Source organism: Leucoraja erinacea, chromosome 2 (genome assembly GCF_028641065.1).
Source record: "Leucoraja erinacea ecotype New England chromosome 2, Leri_hhj_1, whole genome shotgun sequence".
NCBI classification, from domain to species: Eukaryota; Metazoa; Chordata; class Chondrichthyes; order Rajiformes; family Rajidae; genus Leucoraja; species Leucoraja erinaceus.
Genome location: NC_073378.1, coordinates 87,363,954 through 87,384,645, shown reverse-complemented (window position 1 = coordinate 87,384,645; position 20,692 = coordinate 87,363,954). Strand labels below are relative to the sequence as shown.

Genomic DNA, 20,692 nt, shown 5'->3' with positions numbered 1-20,692 from the left:
GCTTGGCATGCTTGCCTTCATTGGTTATGGCATTGTGTATACAAGATAAGATGTCATCTTATATCTGTACAAGAAGGTTGTCATTCAGCTGGGAAGATTGTAGAAAATACTAGACTAAGTGGGACCATGTTCACACGGGAGGGCTGGTCCCCTGACGCAATATTCCACCTCTCCACCAATTCCAATATTGGTGGCCAGTGGGGGGGGGCTTTCTGGAGTGCTAGTATGGGTTCTTGGGGTGGCAGCTCAGTCCCTCAAGCCTGATCTGCTGGCAGCTAACACACGGCTGGTGGGCTGGCAGTTGACTCATGACTATTTCTTGAAATTCCATTTCAAGCAGGGTGCAAGGCCACCAAATTCAAATCCATGTTCCTACCATTTCAAGCAGGGTGCAAGGCCACCAAATTCAAATCCATGTTCCTACCATTTCAAGCAGGGTGCAAGGCCACTGAATTCAAGTGCAGTTTCATACCACTTTCAGCAGGGTGCAAGGCCACCAAATTCAGTGCAGTTTCATACCACTTCAAGCAGGATGCAAGGCCGCCAAATTCAAGTGCAGTTTCATTCCACTTCAAGCAGGGTCGAAGGCCACCAAATTCAAATGCAGCTTCATGCCATTTCATGCAGGGTGAAACCACCATAAAACCACACAAAACACCAAACTGACAGTTCAGTAGACATTCAGTGTGTTCAGTTGATTCACAGCTCAGACAGAGTCATGACCTTTCCCTCCCCATCACGCAGAGACTGAGCCACACCCACACCCACACCCACACTTCCACTTCCCTCCCCCTCCCATTGGAAAAGGTGTGGCTTTCAGGGCGTGATTGACAGGAGAGAGTATCAACATTTTTTAAACACCAATAACACTTTTATTTTTCATTGATGGGAAGAATTCTCTGCACCTGCTCAGCAGAGGGGTACTGAGTAAGATGGCCAAAAATCACAGCCATAAGTGGTAGTGTTTTATCTTAACTCAATATACAGTGCAAACAGGATGTAAGTGCATTTGCAGTAGTGCCTCTTAACTTCAAGCCAAATCACCCAAGCCACCATTTGCAGTAAGTAGTGCATTTCAACTTCAAGCCAAAACACCCAAGCCACCATTTGCTGTACGTCGTGCATTTCAACTTCAAGCCAAAGCACCCAAGCCACCATTTGCAGTAAGTCGTGCCTTTCAACTTCAAGCCAAAGCACCCAAGCCACCATGTGTAGTAAGTAGTGCCTTTCAACTTCAAGCAAATCACCCACCACCATTTGCAATAAGTAGTGCCTTTAAACTTCAAGCCAAAGCTCCCAAGCCACCATTTGCAGTAAGTAATGCCTTTCAACTTCATGCCACCATTTGCAGTAAGTAGCGCCTTTCAACTTCAAGCCAAAGCTCCCAAGCCACCATTTGCAGTAAGTAGTGCCTTTCAACTTCAAGCCAAAGCTCCCAAGCCACCATTTGCCGTAAGTAGTGCCTTTCAACTTTAAACCAAAGCTCCCAAGCCACCATTTGCAGTAAGTAGTGCCTTTCAACTTCAAGCCAAAGCACCCAAACAACTATTTGCGGTCAGTGCCTTTTTACTTCAAACAAACCGTATTTTCATTTTCAAACCACATTAAGGGTACTCACAGTTATGTAGACATTTGTTCAGTGTTATTCAGAGCTCAGAGAGAAGTGACCCTTCGTTTCATCCATCTTGCAGAGACTAAATGAGGCACACCACTTCCTGTTTTTATAGTCCCTCCCCCTCCCTCCAGCAGGGGCAACAGAGTGAATGGTGAATGTTTTAAACATTAATATTTCTCTGATTTTTCATCGATGGGCAAAATCCTCCACACCCGTAAGGCGGAGAGGGGCTCTTAGCGAGGTGGCCAAAAATGACGGCTGTAGGTGGCGCCGTTCTGTCGGAAATCGCAGCACAGTGGGCCAAAAGCGGTCAAGATCAGAGATTTAGTAATATAGATTCTCAAGCAGTTACCAGGAATGGAGGGTTTCATTTATAAGGAGAGGCTAGATAGTTTGGGGCTTTTTTCCCTGGAGCAAAGGAGGTTGAGGGGAGGTCCTATGGAAGAATATAAAATCACAAGGGGCATAGGTACGTTGAATGGATGCAGAGATGGTTGTCTAAAAATAGAAAATATAGATTTAAGTTGTGAGAGGAAAGCTTATTTAAAGTGGATCTAATGGTCATGTGTTTTCCACACAAGGGGCAGTGGGAATATGGAATGAGAGGAAGCTGTAGAGGCAGATTATAATTATCACGTTTAATAGACATTTTAACACATATATGGATAGAAAAGATGTAGAGGGATATGTCAAAGACAGGCAAAGCGCATGGGGCAAGCTCAGGTAGGCAACTTGGCCAGCATGGCGGAATTGGGCTGAAGGCCTATCTCCATGCTGTATAACACATAGAAACATAGAAAATAGGTGCAGGTGTAGGCCATTCGGCCCTTTGAGCTAGCACTGCCATTCAATATGATCATGGCTGTAAGTCCTGCTTTTTCCGCATATCCCTTGGTTCCGTTAGCCCGAAGAGCTATATATAACTCTCTCTTGAAAACATCCAGTGCATTGGCCTCCACTGCCTTCTGTGGCAGAGAATTCCACAGATTCACAACTCTCTGGGTGAAAAAGTTTTTCATCACCTCAGTCCTAAATGGCCTACCCCTTCTTCTCAAACTGTGACCCCCTGATTCTGGACTCCCCCAACATGGGGAACACCTTTCCTGCATCTAGCCTGTCCAAACCCTTAAGAATTTTATGTGTTTCTATAAGATATCCTCTCATCCTTCTAAATTACAGTGCATATAAAGCCAGTCGATCCATTCTTCATCATATAGTATGTCACTCCCCCCATCCTGGGAATTAATCTGGTGAACCTACGCTGCACTCCCTCAATAACAAGTCTTCCCTCAAAATAGAAGACCAAAACTGCACACAATACTCCAGGTGTGGTCTCACCAAGACCCTGTACAAATGCAGTAGAACCTCCTTGCTCCTATACTCAAATCCTCTCGCTATCAACGCCAACATGTTATTTGCTTTCTTCACTGCCTGCTGTATCTGCATGCTCACTTTCAGTGACTGATGTACAAAGACATCCAGCTCTTGTTGCATCTCCCCTTTTCCTAATCTGACACTATTCAGTTAATAATCTGCTTCTTGTTCTTGCCACCAAAGTGGATAACCTCACATTTATTCACATTGTACTGCATCTTTCATGCATCTGCCCACTCACCCAACCTATCCATGTCAACCTGCAGCCTCATAGCATTCTCCTCACAGCTCACACTGTCACCCAGCTTTGTGTCATCCACAAACTTGAAGATGTTACATTTGATTCCTTTGTCTAAATCCTTAAAATATATTGTAAATAATTAGGGTTCCAGCACTGAGCCTTGCGGCACCCCACTAGTCACTGCCTGCCATTCTGAAAAGGACCCGTTAATTCCTACTCTTTGCTTCCTGTCTGCCAACCAGTCCGCTATCCATGTCAATACCTTAACCCTAATACCATGTGCTCTAATTTTGCACACTAATCTCTTGTGTGGGACCTTGTCAAAGCCTTTTTGAAAGTTCAGATACAATACATGCACTGGCTCTCCCTTATCCATTCTAGTAGTTACATCTGCAAAAAATTCCAGAAGATTAGTCAAGCATGATTTCCCCTTCATAAATCCATACTGACTTTGACCAATCCTATCACTGCTTTCCAAATGCACTGCTATTACATCTTTAATAATTGTCTCAAGCATCTTCCCCACTTCCAATGTCAGGCTAACTAGTCTAAAATTCCTTTTTCTCTCTCTCCCTCTCTACTTAAAGAATGGGGTTACATTATGTACTCTCCAGTCCACTGGAACTGATCTAGAGTCTATAGAACATTGGAAAATGATCAACAATGCATCCACGATTTCCAGGGCCACTTCCTTGAGTACCCTGGGGTGCAGACCATTAGGCCCTGGGGATTTATCTGCCTTCAGTCCCAACATTTTACCTAACACCATTTCCTGACTAATGTAGATTCCCTTCAGTTCCTCCTTCCCACTAGATCCTCGGTCCCCTAGTATTTCGAGGGAGATTGTATGTGTCTTCCTTGGTGCAGTCAGAACCAAAGTACTTGTTTAACTAGTCTGCCATTTCCTTGTTTCCCATTATAAATTCACCTGTTTCTGACTGTAAGGGACTTACATTTGACCACTAATCGTTTCTTCACATATCTATCAAAGCTTTTACAGTCAATTTTCATATTCTCCGCAAGCTTTCTTTCACGCGCTATTTTCCCCCTCTTGATTAACCCCTTTTTTGAATTCTAAATTTCTCCCAGTCCTCTGGTTTGCTGCATCCTCTGGCCAATTTATATGCCTCTTCCTTGGATTTAACACTATCCCTAATTCCCTTGTTAGCCACGGTTAACCCTTTAAGTATCTTTTGCCAGTCTATTCATGCAAATTCCCATCTCATGCTATCAAAGTGACCTTTCCTTAAGTTCATGACCCTTGTCTCTGAATTAAACGTGTCACTCTCCATCTTAATGCAGAATTCCACCATATTGTGGTCACTGTTGCCCAAGAGGCTTTGCACAACAAGCTTGCTAACTAATCCTTCCTCATTACACAATACCCAGTCTGGGATGGCCTGCTCTCTCATTGGTTCCTTTACATATTGGCTTAGAAAACCATCCCGTATTCACTCCAGGAAATTCTCCTCCTCAATGTTGTTACTAATTTGGTTTGCCCAATTGATATGTAGATTAAAGTGACCCATGATAACTGCTGTATCTTTATTACAAGCATTCCCAATTTCCTGTTTGATGCTTTCCCCAACGTCACTACTGATGTTTGGTGGTCTTGGTTCTTGGTTCTTGGTCCTCCAACATATTCCAAAATGGAATTTAAACTCCAACAAGCGTTTTCTGCCCTTGGCTATTTTGCAGTTCTACCCATACAGATTCTACAACATGCAAACAAATGTCTCTCCTTACCATTGCATTAATCTCCTACTTTAACGAGCAATGCCACCGCACCTCTTCTTCCTTTCTGTCTAACCTTCCTGAATATTGTATATCACTGCATGTTGACTCATATACTGGATCAAGGCATGGAATGTGTTGGAGAGGTAAAGCTAGCTGTCATTATAAGTACATATATGTCATTTCCATTTCTACACGGTGTTGTATAGATATTTCTGGTGATCATTACCAAAGCAGTCAGCATGCAGAAGCCAAACGAACAGATGTGAAAAGTTTGGAATGTTCAAAATCCTCGCACGCCACCTGTGTAACGTATCCCTTGCGCACGCTGACCTACTGATGGCGTACGCTGATGTACTGATGGTTACGTGTAGCACGTGGTAATGCATGGTTATGCACGGTGACGCACAAACATTGCCTATGCTAATTTATTATGCGTCATTGTGCATCAACGTCCATAACCATGCGTCGCCACGCGCTGCCTGTACGCCATCGGTGCACCATTTGCGCGTCATTTGAGCGCCGCATCACGTGATCACCCAGGTATAAAGCACGGCGAGTTTTGAAAATTTTTCACTGGGAAAATCCATTCCACAGAGACTGGCGCTACTTGGCGCGTGACTGTCATACTGCTAGACGATTTTTGCGTGACAGTCACCCAATTATCGCGCGTCAGTCACTGCCGGTCTGTCGCGTAAATGACGCGCAAATGCACCCAAGTGGGACAGGCCCTTTAGTCGCCACGTATAGGGCAGATGTGATAGGTAAATAATGACATCCACAACTCACTGAATATTTGCTACGACTTGAGGCCTAACTTCATGTTAAGATCGCATTCAACACATTTATTTTAGGATAAACAGCAGGATGAAGGTTGGAACAAATACCTACTATTCCTTGATAGTGTATTAAGTTTTATCTTTCTTTTTCCTTCTTTTCTTTCTTTAATGCTGATAAATGTGAGGTGCTACATCTTGGCAGGATCACATAGGACGAATTGAGGAATGCAGTTGAACAGAGGAATAACTGTGCATAGTTCTCTGAAAGTGGAATCTCATGTAGATAGGGTGGTAAAGAAAGTTTTTGGTGTGCTGGCCTTTATAAATCAGAGCATTGTGTATAGAAGTTGGGACGTAATGTTAAAATTGTACAAGGCATTGGTGAGGCCAATTCTGGAGTATGGTGTACAATTTTGGTCGCCTAATTATAGGAAAGATTTCAACAAAATAGAGAGAGTACAGAGGAGATTTACTAGATTGTTGCCAGGGTTTCAGCAACTAAGTTACAGAGAAAGGTTGAACAAGTTAGGTCTTTATTCTTTGGAGCACAGAAGGTTAAGGGGGGACTTGATAGAGGTCTTTAAAATGATGAGAGGGATAGACAGAGTTGACGTGGATAAGCTTTTTCCATTGAGATTAGAGAAGATTCAAACAAGAGGACATGATTTGAGAATGAAGGGACAGAAGTTTAGGGGTAACATGAGGGGGAACTTCTTTACTCAGAGAGTGGTGGCTGTGTGGAATGAGCTTCCAGTGGAAGTGGTGGAGGCAGGTTCAATTTTATCTTTTAAAAATAAATTGGATAGGTATATGGACGGGAAAGGAATGGAGGGTTATGGTCTGAGTGCAGGTAGATGGGACTAGGGGAGAATAAGTGCTCGTCACGGACTAGAAGTGCCGAGATGGCCTGTTTCCGTGCTGTAATTGTTATATGGTTATATGTTATATGGTTTCTAAAAAGAATGACAAATATATTGGTCCTATTTCTTATGTTCTTACATTCTTATATGCAACTTTTTTTTATCTTGATCCTATATCGACAGGGGCAGTTCCATCAGCTGCCACATTAACAAAGGTTTAAAGAACACTGCATAATAGGGATGATTGAATCTGGTAAAATACCTGTACTCATCCCATTTGCCTGGATTTGACCTCTATCCCTCCAAACCTTTTCTTTCCATGTACGTGAATTTTGCCATTTTCCTATAGTGAAAAAGATTCCACTATTTCTGAAGGGAAAGGATTTCCACGTATATATTCAAGACAGTGACTGATAACACTTTAGATACTAAGAGAATCAAAGCATAAAAGGTTTGTACACAAATGTGGTTTAAAACGTAAATGTGGGGGACTGAATAGTCAACTTTTATATCTTGTAAAGATACCCCATTGTGGTACTCATTACAGCCTTGGACAATCAGCAACAATATAGCTGAATTCCAGAGAAGCAATAATGTCTGTATGTGATATCATATGTAGCCCTGTTCAAAGGGTCTTCCAGGACCTCATATGATCACCAATTTGCTCACCAGATCAACAGGATTGTGAAGACTTATATGTGGGGGAGTACTTATAGACTTTAGACTTTAAAGATACAGCACGGAAACAGGCCCTTCAGCCCATTGAGTCCACGCCAGCCAGCAATCACTCCAACACTAATACTATCCTACATACTAGGGACAATTTTACAATTTACCAAAGCCAATTTATCTGCAAACCTGGGTAGGAAAGAACTGCAGATGTTGGTTTAAATGGAAGGTGGACACAAAATGCTGGAGTAACTCAACGGGTCAGGCAGCATCTCGGAGAGAAGGAACGGTTGACATTTCGGGTCTCGACCCGAAACGTCACCCATTCCTAACCTACAAACCTGTATGTCTTTGGTGTGTGGAAGGAAACCGGAGTACCCGGACAAAACCCACACAGTCACATGGAGAATGTACAAATTCCATACAGACAACACACATAGTCAGTATTGTACAGGGTCTGTGGCGCTGTAAGTCAGCAACGACACCGCTGCATCATGTGTCGCATCTCTGCTCCCCCTTTGCTGCCTACAACGAGGAGTGGTACAGCATTTCCTGGAGACCGGCCCGTGGCTTCAAGCCGCGGGTACGGCGTGGACTTACCATCGCAGAGCCTGGGATCTTTTGCCAAGGATCGCCAGTGTTGGAGCTAAAGACCTGTGGACTTTAACACCGTGAAGCAGTGGTCTCCGGTAAGAAGCGGCCGACTCGGGAGCTCCATGTGTTCCGAGCCGTCCCGATGCCGGAATTTCAATCATCCTGACGAGATGAACAGCAGACCGTCGGCAATGGCCCCGTTCAAAGGTCACGGGTGAACAAAGGAGGAAGATGACTGAACTTTATTGCCTTCCATCAACGTGAGGAATGTTGATTCCACTGTGGTGGATATTTATGTTAAACTTTATTTTATATACTGTGTGTATTTTAGCTTTTTACTTAGTATGGCTGTATGGTAATTCACATTTCACTGTACCTTAATTGGTACATGTTACAATTAAATTGAATCTTGAATCTTGAATCTCATATGTACAGGTATTCATAAGTCGGCCGTTCTTAACTTAAGGACAGCCTATATTACACTTTCAAATTATTTAATGGGCTGATTAATATATTTTTTTGCTACTTTCTTTGAGAGAAATATAACCCTGGAGAATGTAACTAGCAGTCATTCGCAGCTGAGTAACCAAAAAAATGTGATTTGTGGTGTTGCTGTTCTTTTCCATTCAGCAAGTTCTCAGAAATACTGAGTGGATCATTGGGCCAGTAGTGGGATTTTCTTTCATTTAAAAGACAATTCCTATCAGCCAACATGAGTGGTGTGGGACAGAGCAGATCTGTTTGCCTAAAGTATTAATTTAGGAAGTCTACCACAGAGAATTGACTTGATGCATTGGTTTAATTTTCCAAAATTCGCTTTTTTCTAGAAATATTCTACTAGATGGGAATAATAGTTAATATACCTCCTTTATTCAAATGGAGTGGGAGTCAGGCATCCACAGGCCAGTTAGCTTAATATGGGAACATTTTCAAATTATTATTAAAGAAGTACTAACAAGGCAAGGTAATCAAGTAAATTCAACATGGTTTTGTAAAAATAGAAATGGTGGTTGATTGGACGTCTTTGAAGAAGTATTATGTGTGTATAAGGGGAACCAATAACGTTATCAGTCAGCATTTGATATAGTGTCAAATCAAGGATTATTGTGGAAAATAAATGCCCAAAGTATAGAAAGCAGCATGCTGGCATGAACAGAAGATAGAATGGATATAGGAAACAAATATTATATAAATTGTCATTTTTGGTTTACGCAATGGAACAAATCGTATTTCACAGAGATTGGGGTTGAGGGTTCAACTTATTACATTTTATACAAATAGCTTGGATGAAGTGACCAAACATTGCAAAATTTGTGTTGTTTCGTCAATGTGTAGATGAAACGACCTGCCCTGTCAAATAACCCCATCTATTACCCACTTTATGTGCAGTAGATAAAATATCCTGTAATTCTCTGCAGCAGCGCTGAAAAGATCCAGAAGTGGAAATGTTGAGCACAAAGATGACTTTCTCAACCACTGGTGATGTGTAGCCACCCTGCTCATCTTCCAGGATATTGTCGATGTTTGCGATCACCTGACTTTATATCAGCATCTGTTAGATCTGCTCTTAAGTGAGGCCAATTTCTTTGCAGCCTATTGGGGAGTAATTTCCCCTAGCCCTCTGTGTAAGATACACTTGCTAATCTCAAATCTGTTGTCTTGCTCATCTACAATCCAATTAAAAGCAAGTATAACAACATACCTCCTGATCTAGAGTTACTATTACCCCAGTATATTTGTCAATTCTCTCTAAACATTGGCACAAGTGATCATGACAAATAGGGACTTGAATGACCAATTTGGCCTATTAAGCCTGCTCTGGCTTTTAATGAGACCATAACTCAATTTTCACCTCAGAAACATTTTCAGACCCTTTATCAGAATCTCAGGATATCTTTTTTGCCTGCTGAATGGTTCCAAAGCTAAAATGTAAAGTATTACACTTTCCAAAGGTACTGCCATTCATTCTTTATAGTATTATCTGTTTAGATTTCTCCATTCTGCAGTTTCTTTTTAAAAGCTTTTATTTAGTGCTGCATGGCCTGTTAGCTTTCGGTGACTCATGCATACGGACACTCAATTCCCTTTGAACATTAACATTTTCTAATCTCTCACCAGATGACCTAACTACAGTAAATGGTCATTATAACTGACTGGGGGGGGGGGGGGGGGGGGGAATTAGTGTCCGTTATTGCCAATTGTCCATTATAACTGAGTAAATTATTGTTGTAGTTGAAACAAAGAACTGCAAATTATGGTTAATCATAGTAACTCAGCGATTCAGGTAGTGTTGTTGGAGAACATGGATAGGTAACGTCAGACTGATTTAGTCTGCTGGGTTACTCCAGCACTTTGTGTTGTTTCACCTTAAAATTAGGCGTTAATGCCGCTAGTCTGCACCAGCGAGCCCTTCTTCACCCACCCATGGTCCGGTGACGCGCTGATGTTGTGGCTCACATTGTAGCCCCTGGCAACAGCACTTTTTCATTACTCAAAGTTGCACATCATTTCACTGCACCTTTGGTGGATCATCAAGGACCCACACCATCCTTGCCACACATTTATCTCACCACTGCCACCAGGAAGAAGCTATAGGAGCCTGAAGACTGTAACGTCCAGGTTCAGGAACAGCTTCTTCCCCACGGCCATCAGGCTATTAAACACAACAAATAAACTATGAGCTCTTAACTGCAAAATACTATATTATTATTTGTTATTTGCACTATATTTGTTATTTATTGAACTTTTTCTTTTTTTTCCCCGTCATATACAATGTTTACATATTTACATATTCTGTTGTGCTGCTGCAGGTAAGAATTTCATTGTCCCGTCTGAGACATATGTCAATAAAACACCCTTGACTCTTGGATCCTCTTTCTCTTCATAATTATTGCACACAGTAAACCCTCATTATAACGGACCCCTTTATAAATGATTTTGGGTAAAGTGAACAGAGCTTCTGATGCCACCCGTGGCTGCACAATCAGTCCACTGTCAACTAAAAGACACACTCGGTCACCATGGGGCTCACCTCCTCTCTCACCTGCTGCCGCTTCCAAGGTGGAGTATGCCAGAGACTCCAGGGCAGAAGGTGGAAAAGACGGTGGGGAGAGGAGTGGCGGGAAGAGGCCGAGTGGACAGAGCGGTAGGAAGGAGGAGGTGGCGGCAGTTGTGCGGGGAGTCGAAAGGAAGAAGCAGCAGTAGGTGGGAGAGGATGGAGCCCCACAGTGACCAAGTATGTCCTGTCCTTGGCGGTGGCCCAAAGAAAGCACTGTCCACTTAATGGGCTACAACGTGAACAGCAGCAGCCACTGCAACCAGATAGTGCAGTGAATGAAGAAGGGCTTGTGGTGCACCAATTCGGGGGTGGGGTCGGAAGCCGGGGCTTTAAGCAGCTGGAGAGATGGTGTGAGCCAGGGCTGGCATCGACAGGTCCATCCATTTGATCCGAAATCCATTATAAAGGGGTCTGTTAAAAGAAGGGTTTATTGTATGTAATAATGATAAAGAGAAAGAGTATCCAAAGAAGGTGCAATGACATGTGTAAGAAGGAACTGCAGATGCTGGTTTAAACCAAAGATAGACACAAAAAGCTGGAGTAACTCAACAGGGTAGGCAGCATCTCTGGAGAGAAGGAATGGGTGACGTTTCATGTCGAGACCCTTCCTCAGACATGATCTACAACCTTGAATAATAACCACATTGAAATACAGCCAATATTATTTTCAGCATAGCTATCTGATATTTTGACAAATCTTCCCTCTTTTGAATTAAATGTTGCTAAAATTATTTTATTAATGTCTGGAGACACTTCACATTTCAATAATTGTCATTTGATGGTTAAAAGGGCAATTTACACACCGGTATTTTAATTTGCTAACTATTTTCCATAAGTGCATATATTTATTTATTCAGTGAAATCGACAAGGCCTGTATAGTAATACACTGGTAATAAAGCAGATGTAGATATTACATCTCTGGATAATAATTTTTGAAGTTGATGTTATTTTACTCGAGCTGATTCAAAAGAGTTTTATTTTTCAAAAGATCGATAATAATAACATGGCCTTTTTTATTTGAGAAACTCCAAATAGCAGGCTTTTCGAGACTGTAGTGAGGAGAAGATATTTTGATTCTTATCCCTGAATGTTCCCCCCTTCCATTCTCTTGACTCCGGCTCTCGTTGTGCAGGGGCTGCGTGGAGCGACGCGGGCGGAGTACGAGTGCGAGAGCCACGGTCACACAGAGGATAGATGAGCACCAGCGGAACCCGGCTCGCCGAGTAAATGCCGGAGTGTCAGCGCCCGCACCGCATCTCGCAGGTTGGGAACTCATTTCTTACATCCGCCTTTCGAGGTCGCGTGGTTTTTTTTATTTCGCCATTCCCTCGGAAGGGGCTTTAACTTTTGGGTGTCATTTATTCCGAGCGGTTCTTAAAGCGAACACACCACCAGACACTGCAATAATACTGGGGATTTTATTTCACCCCCCTCCCCCCCTTCTTTTGTAACTTTGGGATGGGTCCAGAGCTGTGGTGGAAGCTATTCCCCATAACCGACGGTTAAGTAAATTAGCCCTGCCCACTAAATGCCGAGTTTATCTGCTTAGTTAGCGTTTGCTTTTTCTTTAGGGCGACTGAAGGCCATTGCACAAGGACAAATTCAAAAGTCTGCGATTTGTGCCTCGTTCTACGGTTCTCAGGCGATCAGCTCGCATTGACTCAACCCTGATTGAAATACAAGCTGGCGTTGTGATAATCTGACGTTGTTGTTTTAAATCTTGTGCAATGTAGTAAATTTGGAAGACCGAGATGGATGTAAACGGAGTTTCTCAGTGTCGGGAGAACGGGAGCTTGGAGCCCATCCCCCACGCTCAGGGGTCTGGAGGCAGTGGCTGTCAGCAGCAGCAGCAGCAACAGCAGCAGCAGCAACAGCAGGATGGGCAGCAAGAGGAGAGTGCAACTGTCAGTGACAGCCACAATCAGGAAAAGAGGCAAGCAAATGACCGGGAAGACAAGAAGGTATGAACACCTTAAATGTTCTTACTTTTTATTCATTTTTCAGAATTAAAATATTTGTTTTAATATGTTGTATTTTTCTAAATACCACACATTTGCACGTAAACCTTGTGGAACAAGCATTTGACTGGCTGGTGCAGACATTAATTATTGTGGTAATTGTGAATGATCAACAGGAAGTGGGAAATTATGAAGAATGTCACAATGCCTTGCTTTGCACTGCAAGGTGGGCATAATAACAATGGTATCGCAGCTATTGTTTTAAGGTAGTGATTACAAATAAATAATTATGGAATATACAAATCCAGAGATATTGCTGACAATATTAATTAGTCAAAAGCTAAGACTGATATGCCGTGCCTCTCAATAATTGTACCAAATGGCATTGGCTTGTTAAAATAAATCAGGGCTTACAGAATGAATGGGCTCATACATAAATATCAGTGGCTTGTTCAAGATCACTACTCAAACAGGTTTTTGACCTATGTGGCAAGTTTGTTCCATTTATTATTGATTTGCTTTGTCCATCCAATATCTAGAGTTTTACTTTGTTCATTGGAAGAATCTGTGTGCAATTTTTCAAAACCATGTTTTGTTTCAATTAAATCTAAACTACAAAGGATAAACTGAAGGAGTTTATACTTTGGTTGTGAATTGTGAAACCTAAATGTATCTACATATCCAGTCTTTATAATAACCAGGTATCCAAGCTAAGTTTGTATTTACTGAAATTTAGAAGAATGTGAGGTAATTTGACATGATGGGCTTAACATGCTGTAGATCTGTGTCTTCTTATGTGGGAGATTCTGGGACTGGAGGTCACCTTTTTAAAATAAGGACAGCTCACTGAAGACAATCTGAAGATTTATTTTTCTGAAGACCATGTCATACGTAGACAATAGGTGCTGGAGTAGGCCATTCGGCCCTTCGAGCCAGCACCACCATTCAATGTGATCATGGCTGATCATCCACAACCAGTACCCTGTTCCTGCCTTCTCCCCATATCCCTTGATTCAGCTAGCCCTGAGAGCTCTAGCTAACTTTCTTTTGAATGCACCCTGTGAATTATCCTCCATTGCCTTCTGAGGCAGAGAATTCCACAAATTCACAATTCTCTGTGTGATAAAGTTTTTCCTCATCTCAGTTCTACATGGCCAACCATTTCTTAAACTGTGGCCCCTGGTTCTGGACTCCCCCAATATCGGGAACATGTTTCCTGAATCTATCATGTCCAATCCCTTAATAATGTTATATGTTTCTATAAGATACCCTCTCATCCTTCTAAATTCCAGTGATTCCAAGCCCAGTCGCTACATTCTTTCATTATATGGCAGTCATGCCATCCTGAGAATTAACCTCATGAACCTACGCTGCACTCCCTTAATAGCAAGAATGTCTTTCCTCAAATTAGGAGACCAAAACGGCACACAATATTCTTGGGAACTTTTGATGGCAAAAAATAATTGGAACATTTTATGGCAAATGTAGACAGATACCTGATAAGCAAGGAGGTGAAAGATTACTGGATTAATGTGCAATGGGTTGGAGGCACAGAGAGATCAGCATGATCTTGATGAATGGTGGAGCAGGTCAGGAATTGATTTATTATTATCATGTGCACCATCATACAGACAAGCTTTGTTTTGTGTGCTATCCAAGCCAATCATATCATACAGGATTATATCAGATTCTGCAAAAAAACAAAATATTCAGTACAGAGTGTAGTGTTATTGCTACAGAGAAAGTGCAGATAAAACAAATGCAAGGACTACAAAGAGGTAGATTGGAAGATCAGGGATACATCCTCAGCAAATGAGAGATATTTTCAGGAATCTAATGACAGCGGGGAAGAAGCTGTTCTTGAATCTGGTAGTATCTGCTTTCGAGCTTTTGTATCTTTTGCTCATTAGGGAAGGGGAGACAAGAGAATGACCAGTGATCCTTGATTATGTTGGCTTCTTTCACAAAACGGTGTGTAGTATAGATGGATTTGATGGGAGCGAGGTTTGCTTGTATGATGGACCCGGCTGTGCTCACGACTCTCCACAATACCAATCTGTGATGCATTTGAGTAGAATGCTTTCTATGGTGCATCTGTAGAAATTGGTAAGTCATTGGAGACATTCCAAATTACCTTCATCTTCAGATGAATTAGAGGCATGGTGTGTTTTCTTGGCTGTGATATTATGGTGTTGGACCTATACAGGTTTGGTAATGAATGGTCAGAAGTGTTTGAGGTAACATCCTTGGATGCTATGCCGAGATTGTGAAGATCAGCCATAGTAGGTTGCTAATATGGGAATTTTAGTTGTTAGAGAGGAAATCAATATTGTGTTGGAGACCAATATTTAGTAGCAGGAAATTTCTACAAATCTAATTTTGGATGTCAGACAGGCAGTTGAAACAATCTGGGACAAACAAACATAAAAATGGTGTGGCAATGAATAGTGAGGAAATAAAGCTGAGTGTTGTCATTGCATATGGAAACTGCAACTGCATTTCTTGCATGTGTAAGATGCCTAACATGAGGTGTGAGAGACTAATGCTGAAAATTTAATTTACTTTTTTAAAGCTGTTTCATTTTGTGGTGTGTGATTAAAGTGTTTTTAAAAAAGCTCATCAATTTACACATTAATGCTGTTTAGTTGACAGCCCTGATAAACAATTAATAATATTTTGTAAAATAAATTTAATGTGAGTTTTTGAATGAGCTACATGGTTAAACTTTTAAAATTGTTGTCAGATGCGTTTGCAGCATCATAATTACATTTCTATTGCATATTCATGTTTCAAGTGCACATGACCTTTCCTTTTTAGTTTATCCATGCATTGTATGTACAGAATCCCGTCAAAAAAAATATATTTGCTGTTTCAACATTTGTGCCCTTCAAAGAATCAATGTTTTAGGTGAATGAAAAAAGGACATCTGTGAAAAAAATATATGGTTTGATTTCTTACTTTAAGGCACATTTTGCTCTCATTATGATGCACTGAGCACAAAACTAGTTAATAATTAGATTTCTAACATGGGCATTGGGTATATTAGTCAATGTAGGGTTTTTCAGTTAAGAAACTCATCATGTCGAATCTATTATCATTGCACAAGAACGGTGAGTTAATGAAAATCAGCAGGCACATGGACTCGGAAAACACATAAATATAAATTATACATAAATTATGCATAAATTCTGCAAGACTAAAAAGAAAAATGTCTTGCAAAATATCCTTTACTGCACAAACACAATTAGAAAAATGTAGACACAATGAACTGGCGATGCTGGTTTACAAAATAACTCAGCAGGTTGGCTAACATGGACAACTCAGCAGGTTGGCTAACGTGGATAAGCAACATTTCAGTTCAAGATCGCCACAAAAAATTGGAGTAACTCAACAGGACAGGCAGCATCTCTGGAGAGAAGGAATGGGTGGTGTTTTGGGTTGAGACCCTTCTTTAGACAGTTCAGGACTCTTTTCCAGTCTGGAAAAAGGTCCCACCCAAAACGTTGAATATCCATGTTCTCCAGAGATGCTGCCTGACCCACTGAGTTATTCTTGCACTTTGACAATTAGATAAAAAGAAGTCCATGATATAATAAGAGATGGCCCATTGTGTTGCATTGCCAAGGAAGGATTAGGGTTGTGCTGGTTTGTATAAAAACCTGATCATTATAAAAAAAGTCAATTTCCTGAACCTGGTCGTTGCTACTTGAGGTTTTTGTATCTCCTGCCCACATATAAATGTACACCAATTCAATAAAATACCATTCAACAATCGTTACTATTGTAATAAAGAGCAGCATATTATTTCAAACACACAAAATCAATTGGTGATCTCTTTCCATTTACCCAGGGAAACTGCAGGGTTTTGGACGGTATTTCTTTGGCATGGAAATACTCCTTCAATATTAGGTTGTGCCAAAACCAGGTCTTAAAAGTATCGCCTTAAAACCAGGTCTTAAAAATAATTGGCCTTTTCATCAAATGTTTCAACCTTGTGTTGATGAGCCAGCTTGACGACTTTACTAGCCACTTCTCCAACTGTTTTGTTGGAACAGTTGAAACCACACATGAACTGACAGCACATTCTATTCCAAACCCCATTTGTAGTTATTTACTTGATCTCTGCCCAGGGAGCCATGATACTCTTGAAGGCCTTATAGACATTGTACCCCTTTTAAAATTCCGTCAGAGCTTCCAGCCTAGATAGTTTGTGCAAATGTCCTGCATCAATAAATGGCTTGCAAATGTTGCAATTATTCCTTGATATCGTTGTATCAGCGTGGTTGTTTTTGCTGTTTTACACATCTTCTGAATGACAGCTATCTATAACTGGAGGATACCCAGAGAAACTGCAGGGTTTTGGACGGTATTTCTTTGGCATGGAAATACTCCAATTTTAGGTAGTGCCAAAACCAGCTCTTAAAAATATCCCAAAAATAACTCAGGCACTTTGATTACACTAGATGTGGTCTCAGATCAACCCATAACAACATAATTACATGATTCTTGACCAATTCTATTCCAGACATTGATTTCTCCTTTGCAATAGATACCATTTTCTTCTAAAATTACAAATTAAACACTTTCAGAGTAAAATAAAATCTTTTCAAAAATGATTTCAGCCAAAACTTTTGTCAACTCCTTGTGTGCTGGATCCAGTAGTCTGGGCTCTAATGGCCTCAGCACTGGCAATCGCAACACTGATTTTTGCATTATGAAAATGTGCAAGATGAAACCACTGACTCGCCACAAAAATTATCCTCTCTTTCACTTATTTTAGCTTCCTGCCTTGATATCAAATCGGGCACATTAGTCTTTGTACTTAACACTGGTGGCGATACACAGACCACATGTTATCAAAGTTAATATTTTACCATTTTCATATTATATCTCTATATCAAACATCCTCTAGCATCAACAGATCTGTGTCTTCCACCTCGTAAACCTTATCTGCTTCCTTTTCAGCGTAACAACATCCTTGCGTGAAGCATTTCTTTTCGGGACTATCCAATATGTCCACACTCATGCTCCTTTCCCTTGACTTGTTATTTTTTACTCTTCAAATACTTATCCTAATGCAAAAGAATTACTTCTAGTCCAGTCAAATACATTCAAATATAATACCTTTTATTATAAAATTTATTATTACAAACCTTTCGGCTTGTATTCGCTAGAATTTAGGAGATTGAGGGGGGATCTTATAGAAACTTACAAAATTCTTAAGGGGTTGGACAGGCTAGTTGCAGGAAGATTGTTCCCGATGTTGGGGAAGTCCAGGACAAGGGGTCACAGCTTAAGGATAGAGGGGAAATCCTTTAGGACCGAGATGAGAAAAAACTTTTTTCACACAGAGAGTGGTGAATCTGTGGAACTCTCTGCCACTGAAGGTAGTTGAGGCCAGTTCATTGGATATATTTGAGAGGGATTTAGATGTGGCCCTTGTGGCTAAAGGGATCAGGGGTATGGAGAGAAGTAATTAAGACAGCTAAAGCACAGTGGGCCGGGGGGGGGGGGGGGGGGGGGGGGGGGTGAGGGGGGGAGAAGGAGTGGAAACAACTTTTAAGGAGCCAGAGATACACGGCACGGCTGTGAATCTCAGCGGACATTTAACACTATCGGTTGTTATCCTTGGTTCTGAAAACAACTGCTTACGCATTTTTTCCCTATGAGCCAATGGAATTCACCTTCAGCACTGGCTACAATCTACGAGAATCTTCGACCTTGCAACCCACTAGGACCTTCTGGCGACCCACCTACGGAAAGAGAATTCTCGCTACTCTCCATGGCGGCTTCATTCTGGTCGCCGCTCATTTTTCAACATGTTGAAAAATGTGCGGCGACCATACTGAGGCCGCAACTAGTTCCCAGAATGCGGGAACTCCTCACGACCATGAAGGCGACTCCCCGGCAACCAACGACGAACATGTGGCGACCATGTGGCAACTGCATAGTCACCTGCACTCCCCCTTTCCCCCTCTCCCCCACTCTCCCTCTGCAAGCTTTATTTTAGTGTTTGACATTATTATTCAAATGTACATGTCTTTTTTGGTTATTTTCATACTCCTTGACTTTCATTGACCATGCACTTTCTGGCTAGTTGGCTGCCATGGGCATGCTGTGCAAAAGCACTTGAAATATTATTGGTAAATAATATTGGCATCAATAAATCACAACAGTGCAAATTTTTGTTTTCATCTTGAATGGATGCGTGATTTGTTTACATACATTGCTCTTCTTGAAAAGGCTTGTTAAACAAAAATTGAGAAACATTTCAAATCTAAGAAATGGCCACATTGTGGTGGTTTTTGTGTCAAAACGGAATCTGCTCTACATATACGATTTATTTCTCGGAAGGATGTTGGAGAACTGGGTGGGTTCCAAATTTATTTATTATTTAATTTCAAATTTCCCATCTGGTCTGCTGGGATTTAAACATATTTCTAAATTATTAATCTAGACCTCTGGTCTGCTAGACAAGGAATTTAACTACCATAACCATCTAGTCACATAAGAAAGGTATTAACTTGAATTTTGTCCAATGCTCTTTTTGACATGGAGATTATTCTAAATTCTGAGCACAATAAATCAACATTTCTTTTATTCTGAAGAAGTAATTGAACTGAAATGCTAACTGTACCTCTTGCCACAAATACTGCTTGACCTCCTGAGGATCTCCAGCAATTTTTATTTTTACAACATTGTTATCTATACTATTACTAAAACTCTCAACTTGACCACTTCCGGTCTGCATTGTAATTAAATATGCGCAGAAATGCTGCCCTACATTGCTAGGATTTTTTCGCCAGCTTACTCACCATTCGCCACCTTACTCACCGTTCTCCTCTGCTCCAAGCCACCACGTTTTGTTCCGATCGGTGAAATATGCAAAAAGTTATGAAGATTTAAAAAATCATGAGATCAGTAGATTGGTCTTCTCACCTGTCAATCACCATGAAGGTAACGCCCCTTCCAGCACCCGCTGGAGTATAAAGCCCCGGAGGCGGGACTGAGTAATCAAGCCGTGCTGATTGAGTCCGCAAGAGTGGGGTCGGGAAAGCAACTGTGTGGAGTCGGGTAAGCTGCTGAATGGAGTCAGGAAAGCTGCTGTGTGGAGTTGGGTATACCGCTGTGTGGAGTCTGGAGGTGCTGTATGGTGCTGCGGATGGTGGCTGCTGTGTGGAGTCCCTCACCACCCCCCCCCACAAACCCCCTTCCCCTTCCACCTTCTCCCCTCCTTCCCACACACACCCCCTTCCCCCTTCCCCTTTTACTCTGTAACTCTACATGTTATTTTCTTTTAAGTCCCTATCCAATTTCCCTTGGAAAGCCCAGATTCCCATTACTTTTGTCAGTTGTAAATTGCAGATATAACTTCTCTCTTTGTAAACAAAAAATATTATTCTCACTTCTCCTCTGTGTGTTTTGCTCATTACTTTGAATCTGAATCCCCTGTCCCTTGAATCTTTTGCAATAGGAACAGCTTCCCTTATTTACTCCATGATCTTGACCTATGCTCAATTTCTTCTCAACATTCTCTGCTCCAAAGAGAATATCCAAAACATCTCCAATCTAACCGTGTAGCTGAATCTTTGCAACCCTAGATCTGAAGAATGGTCTGTCTTGACCCAAAATGTCACCAATTCCTTCTCTCCAGAGACACTGCCTGTCCCGCTGAGTTATTCCAGTATTTTGTGCCTACGTTCTATTATAGTAAATCCAATGCCGGATTTAGATGAAGAGAGGCCTTAGGCTATTCCACTTGTGAGGCCCCTCCCAATCCCCCACCCCCACGACTAGAGGAAGATGGAA

General features: G+C 41.5%; 1 protein-coding gene across 5 annotated transcripts in view; it reads left to right on the top strand.

The window, feature by feature from the left end:
• The first annotated feature begins 12,661 nt into the window (after positions 1–12,661).
• The window catches only part of LOC129712085 (RNA-binding motif, single-stranded-interacting protein 3), a 1,245,262-nt gene continuing 1,237,231 nt past the window's right edge, over positions 12,662–20,692 (top strand). For all 5 annotated transcript variants that reach the window (XM_055660289.1, XM_055660298.1, XM_055660306.1 and 2 more), the window contains exon 1: positions 12,662–12,886. In XM_055660289.1, coding sequence (XP_055516264.1) covers positions 12,677–12,886 — 210 coding nt within the window. In that variant the 5' untranslated portion in view covers positions 12,662–12,676. The remainder of the gene's footprint in view (positions 12,887–20,692) is intronic.